Source organism: Mustela putorius, unplaced genomic scaffold (genome assembly GCF_011764305.1).
Source record: "Mustela putorius furo isolate JIRA1106 unplaced genomic scaffold, ASM1176430v1.1 tig00003899_pilon_pilon_pilon, whole genome shotgun sequence".
Classification (NCBI taxonomy): domain Eukaryota; kingdom Metazoa; phylum Chordata; class Mammalia; order Carnivora; family Mustelidae; genus Mustela; species Mustela putorius.
In genome coordinates this window covers 769,508-775,872 of record NW_025422048.1, presented here as the reverse complement: position 1 = coordinate 775,872, position 6,365 = coordinate 769,508, and the positions used below count along the sequence as shown (strand labels likewise).

Below are 6,365 nucleotides of genomic sequence, written 5' to 3'. Positions count from 1 at the left end.
ATGCACAGTGCGACACCCAGCATGTCCCCTGGCCATGGTACCGCATGTTCTCCAGGTCCTGGTGTGGCGTCTCCGCCCGGGGTCAAGAGCCTGTGGCACCTACGTGACCCGTGGGTCTCCCCTGGCTGTAGCACTTGCCTCTCCCTCACCACTTCCACGGGGGCCCTCCTGGCCTTCAGGGCCATCTGGACCGCTAGGGTCACCCGGGCAACCCAGACCTTTAGCTGTGCCGGTCACACCGCCTGCACCTTAGTCTGTGGCCTGCATGCTTCCTCAGCTTATACTTCTGGCTTCCAAGCCCTCCCTGAGCCACAGACTGAATGAGGCTCCCTCGGAAAGCTCTGCCCCTTAGCGGGTGACGTCACCTGGGCTCCCCCGTGCACCTGTGTAAACCACCCCTGGCGCCATTCCCGAGAGACCCCTCTTGTGAGGCTGCTGGCACGTGACTGTTTCCTGCCAAACCTACCTCACCCTCAAGTCTGTGTCTGCAATTGCCCTAGCCTGGCCCAGGTGTGACCAACCCGCTGGCCGCGTGTCCCCGGTCACGGAGTCCTGGGAGGCGGCCCGACACCTCTGAGCCGCTGCTCGCCGGGGCCTCTCTCTGGGCTTCACACGTGGCCCGAGTCCGCGTGCGCCGGCGCCCAGGAGGGCCCCACCTGGACCCGAGGGCGGCAGGGCGGGCGGGGAACGCCACCCCTGGGGCAGCGCCCACTCACTTCACCCTCTGCTGGTCCCGCGCTCACGGGCTCTCCCTCCCCCAGGAGCAAAGTCTGGCGGCTCTCCGGGGGGCTGGAGGTGCCAGGGGCCCTCAACTGGGAGGTGACCCTGTGTCTGCTGGCCTGCTGGGTGCCGGTCCACTTCTGCGTCTGGAAGGGGGTCAAGTCCACGGGAAAGGTACGGCCGGAGGCCCCCGCAGGGCTGGAGGTGACGGCCGGGCTGGGGGCAGCACGGCCACGGTGGGCCACGGGGGAGAGAAGGGCGGGCTCTGCCAGGGACCGCCGCTGCGACGGGAGGGGACGGGAGGGGCCAGGGCCGCGGCCTGAGCGCGGAGCAGGTCCTTGAGTCCAGACTGCTCCATTCCCGCCGGTGCCGGGACCGCCCTCCTGCCCTCCAGAATCCCCCGCCCATGCCAGGATTGTCCTCCCCGCCCCTCCAGACTCCCCCGCCCAGGCCTGGATCGTGCCCCCCCCACCTCCAAACTCCTCCACCCTTGCTTGGACCGTCCTCCCCGCCCCTCCAGACTCCCCCGCCCAGGCCTGGATCGGCCGCTCCCACCTCCGAACTCCTCCACCCCTGCCTGGATGGACCCCCCACCCTTCCAACCCCCCCCCCCCCCCCCATGCCTGGAGCGCCCCCCCCACCTTCTTCCTCCTGAGGTGGGGAGAAGCCCAGGCAGCCCCTGCCCCTTGCTGCGTCGGGACATCGCGACTGCCCCGCTTTCTCTCTATTCCTCACTCCCTTGTGCTGGCCCTGGTTGGGGGCGGGGGGCTCCCAGGCTATAGCTCTCCCTTGCCCGCCGGTCCTGCTCTGCTCAGCGTGGACGGGAGGCAGCAGTCATGGGGGCCCGTGTCGCTCTCTGGCCGGCGGGGTCCAGCCCCGACTACCAGACTGGGCCTCTCTGCAGAGTGACGTGCTGTCGGGGGCCGGGGGGCGCGAGCTGTGCCCCCCCCCGGCTGCTCTCCCGCGCCCTGCCTCTCCCCTCCGTCCGCCGCTGGCCTGTGCTGGCCGTGGAGCTGCTCCCGCTCCAGCCCGGGTGCAGAGCTTCCCCGGGGAGGAGCCGAGGCTTTTGAGGAGCAGAAGGGGGGCTGCTGGCCGACCCCCCCCCCCCCCCCCCACCCCCGGCTTGGGAGCAGCCTGCCGTCGAGGGGGCAGTGTGGCCTGCTTGGCCATCCTGCCGAGCTGGGGGCCCCGAGGGGGAGGCGGGTGCCGCAGGGCCCCTCTGAGCCGCCCGGTCCCCCAGATCGTGTACTTCACCGCAACATTCCCCTACGTGGTCCTCGTCGTGCTCCTGGTGCGGGGGGTGCTGCTGCCCGGCGCCTTGGACGGCATCATCTACTATCTCAAGCCTGACTGGTCGAAGCTGGGGTCCCCTCAGGTGAGGGTGAGGTGTGGTGGAGTGGGGTGGGGGGCATGGGCCGGGCCGCAGGGCCCCTCACATCCTCCCTTGGCCGGCCCCCCCACAGGTGTGGATAGATGCCGGGACCCAGATTTTCTTCTCCTATGCCATCGGCCTGGGGGCCCTGACGGCGCTGGGCAGCTACAACCGTTTCAACAACAACTGTTACAAGTAGGTGCCCCCCCCCGCCCCTGCCCCCCCCACCCCTCCCGTGGGCAGCAGGCAGCCTGACCACCGTTCCTCTGCCCCCAGGGACGCCATCATCCTGGCTCTCATCAACAGCGGGACCAGCTTCTTCGCTGGCTTCGTGGTCTTCTCCATCTTGGGCTTCATGGCCGCAGAGCAGGGCGTGCACATCTCCAAGGTGGCGGAGTCAGGTAAAGCCCCCCCCCACCTCCAAGGCCTGGCCCGGCCCGACCCCTGGGCCTTCCGGCACACCGCACTCGCAGACAGGCGCCAGGGGACATCCTGGGAGCCGGAAGAAACGGTCCCCGAACTTGCCGTGTCCCTCTGGGCCAGAGGGAGGCCCGGCGGGCTCACAGCGGGAGCCACGTGGGCCAGGCCCCGCGGAGCCTTGAGCTCCTGTCCACCCGGCCCCAGGGCCTTGGCGCAGGCCCCTCCCCTTCTGCGAGGCCAACGGCACCACGCAAGCCCACCGCCCCTCCCCTCTGCCAGAGGAGGGCCTTTCCGGGCTTCACGGGGACCTGTGACCGCAGTAGCGGCTGGAATCAAGAGGCCGGGAGGCCAAGTCAGACGACCCACCCCTAGAGGCTCGAGTGACACCCGGCAGCACCTTGACCGGAGAGGCAGGGCAGGGCCCTTGGCCAGGAGATGCTCTGGCGTTCTCCACCCCTTTGGGAAGGGGGGATGAGGAAGGCAAGCGACGGTGACCGACGACCGACCGATGACCGTGGTCTGAACCCTGCCCCTTCCCCTTCAGGGCCAGGCCTGGCCTTCATCGCCTACCCCCGGGCCGTCACGCTGATGCCTGTGGCCCCGCTCTGGGCTGCCCTGTTTTTCTTCATGCTGCTGCTGCTCGGCCTAGACAGCCAGGTTTGCCAGGGGTGACAGAACTGGGGGTGGGGGGCGATGGGTGGGCACTGGGGGAGGGGAGCTGGCCAGCAGGGAGGGGGGAGGGGCGTGGCCTCAGCGCCTGGCCACAGTTTGTAGGTGTGGAAGGCTTCGTCACTGGCCTGCTCGACCTCCTCCCGGCCTCCTACTACTTCCGTTTCCAAAGGGAAATCTCTGTGGCCCTCTGCTGTGCCCTCTGCTTTGTCATCGACCTCTCCATGGTGACTGATGTGAGTGGGGGCTGGGCAAGGGCTCCCCCCCCCCCCCCCCCCCGCAGCTTCCATCCAGCGGCCACTTCCCCTGACCCGGCTCTGTCCCCAGGGCGGGATGTATGTCTTCCAGCTGTTTGACTACTACTCGGCCAGCGGCACGACCCTGCTCTGGCAGGCCTTTTGGGAGTGCGTGGTGGTCGCCTGGGTGTACGGTAGGTCTGCGGGGGCCCGGTGGGGGGAGGGGGCGTGGCCTGCAGGGGAGGTGGGGTCTCTAGCTCCAGCCCTCGTGCCCTACCCACCCCAGGAGCAGACCGGTTCATGGATGACGTGGCCTGCATGATCGGGTACCGACCTTGCCCCTGGATGAAATGGTGCTGGTCCTTCTTCACCCCACTGGTCTGCATGGTAAGCGCCAGGGGAGGCTGGGCAGGGGGAGGGACGCCGAGGGCCCTCCCGCGGCTGAGAGCCGGGGTTCGGGGTTCTCACCCGCAGGGCATCTTCACCTTCAACGTGGTGTACTACAAGCCGCTGGTCTACAACAACACCTACGTGTACCCGTGGTGGGGCGAGGCCATGGGCTGGGGCTTCGCGCTCTCCTCCATGCTGTGTGTGCCCCTCCACCTCCTGGGCTGCCTCCTCAGAGCCAAGGGGACCATGGCTGAGGTCAGTCGCCCGGCCCGCCTCTCCTTGACTCCACTCCCTGCCTCGCACCCGCTCAGGGCATTCCGTCCCTGTCCCAAGCGCCCGTTCTCCCGCCCGCTAGGACGGACCGGCGCTGGGAGTCTGTGGGGCCAGCTCAGGGGAGGGGGTGGAGGAAGGCAGGCAGACCCTCCGGGGCCTGAGGGGGGCCCCTTCCCTTGGGGGAAGACGGGTCTGTCCCTTCGCCTCACCCCTTTCCCTGGTACAGAGAGTGGGGCGTGTGGTCAGTACCCATGGGAGGAGGGTCCCCTTGGTCCCCTACCAGTGGCCGCTGGTGGGAAGTGGACAGAGGCCGAGGGCTAGCATGGGCACCTCCCCCACTCTCCCCCACCCTCCCCTCCCCTCCCCTCCCCGGGCCATCGCCCAGGGACTCAACAACGTGTCCCTCTCCCCTGCAGCGCTGGCAGCACCTGACGCAGCCTGTGTGGGGCCTCCACCACTTGGAGTATAGAGCTCAGGACTCGGATGTCAGGGGCCTGACCACCCTGACCCCAGTGTCCGAGAGCAGCAAGGTGGTGGTGGTGGAGAGCGTCATGTGACAGGCGCCCTGGCTCCCATCACCAGCTCACCCTCTTGTAGCCATAGCAGCCCCTGCTTTAGCCCCCCCACCCCTCCCGGGGGGGGCTTGCCTTTCCCTGACACTTTTGGGGTCTGCCGGGGGGGGGGAGTGGGAGGAAGCACCACGAGTGCTAACTAAAATAACTTTTTCCATTTTTAATAAAATGCCAAAAATACCACAACCCACCAAAAATAGATGCCTCCCCCCCACCACCCCCCAACGGAGCTGGTACGCACGCTGCTTCCCAGGCCCTGCCCACCGCGCCCCCGCCCCATGCCCGCTGCAGCTGTGTCCCCCCCCAACCCCGGCCCCAGCACGCCTGCCCCTCCGGGCTCTGCCCGACGCTCCCTCGGGCGGCCCGTCCACCCCAGAGGCGGCAGTGGCAGCTGGGGGACCAGGGCGGGACAGCCAAGGCGGCTACTTCAGCTGGGCCCCACCCCTCTCCCCGTCCCTCTTCTAGAAGCTTAGAGAGCCAGCCAGCAACGGGACCGTCCGGTTCCTGCGCCAGTTGCCACCAATATCAGTTGTGTGAGCCTGTGTACGAATGCATGTGTGCGTGAGTATGTAGGGTGAACCTCGATCTCTTAGCCAAGGTCACTACCAGGTGTAAACTGTGCCTGTGGGCAAACGAGGCTTGTATTTTGCACATTTTATAAAAACTTGAGGAAAGAGATTCCTGCTTGTATATTTCTAAAGAGAAAACAGCCCCACGTCCCGACTCTCCCTGCCACTCCCCGTCCCTCTGAGCACCCTCTGCGTCCTCTGCCCCAGCCAAGGAGTGTGAATTTATAAATCTAATTTTCATAGGCAAAAGCTTCAAGCTGTTGAGCGTGCGAGTCTGTCGTGTGGGTGTGCACGTGCAGTCCCGGGCCCCAGACCGGGGTGGACAGAGAGTGCAAGGCCGGGGGTGGGGGCCGTGCAGGAGCATCCCCCCACCCCCTCTGCCCGCAAGCCGGCAGGGTGAGGTGCGGCGTCGTGACCCCCGGGGAACCTGGGGCCCCTCTCCTGGTGCACTCAGGCTCGCCCACGCCCTGCCCCCCCCCCACCCCCGGCCCAGGCTGGGCACGACTGCAGGGATCTGAGGTGGGCACCAGCCGGGGAAGGCCTGCACCCTGGCGCGGCTCCCACCTGCAAGCTTAAAGCGGATGCACCTCCCGCGTCTCAAGTCTTCCATTAGCAGCTTTAATTAACCCACGTGTGTGTCACGTCCGATCCCGAGACGGCAGAGCGGACCCTAGAAGGGCTTCCCCCACGCCGCCCCAACGTGGGTCAGAGAGGTGGGCCTGGGTGAGGGCGGGGGTCCAGCGGGGACATTCTTACTGTGCTAAAAAGCCACTGCAAACATAGCAATAAAAACATGTCATTTTCCAAAGCTGGCTCCCGAGCCGCCACTGCTTGTCGTGAGGGGTTGGGGGGGGGCGGGGGGAGGCATGCCCACCTCCAACCGCTTCCTTGGGTGTTTGTTCGGAGGATCCCTGCGCCCGGTGCTGTTCCAGGACCTGGGAGCGGAGCAGGTCCCGGAGCCGGCAGAGCCTCTTCCCCACGCACCCGGTACTGGGGTGGGGGGGGGTGAGAGGAGCGAGACAGCAGGGCAGGTGGGTAAGGGATTGATGAGAACACACAGGGAAGAACTGTTTGCGCGTCAAAGTCATAGATTTTAGGCAGGATTGGAGGTGAGGATGGGGAGTGTTGTCCAAGTGTTAGGCCT

The 6,365-nt window shown here is 67.0% G+C and overlaps 1 protein-coding gene across 1 annotated transcript; it reads left to right on the top strand.

Annotated features, from left to right (window-relative positions):
• Positions 1–531: 531 nt before the first annotated feature.
• On the top strand, positions 532–6,029 carry LOC123386970 (sodium- and chloride-dependent creatine transporter 1-like; the record flags this gene model as incomplete). The annotated part of the gene is made up of 10 exons (XM_045068075.1): positions 532–894; positions 1,961–2,095; positions 2,184–2,287; positions 2,369–2,493; positions 3,057–3,169; positions 3,280–3,417; positions 3,509–3,611; positions 3,704–3,804; positions 3,892–4,062; positions 4,497–6,029. Coding segments are annotated over 10 exons (1,494 nt in total), but the record flags the coding sequence as incomplete, so codon positions are not given.
• Between the last annotated feature and the right edge of the window lie 336 nt (positions 6,030–6,365).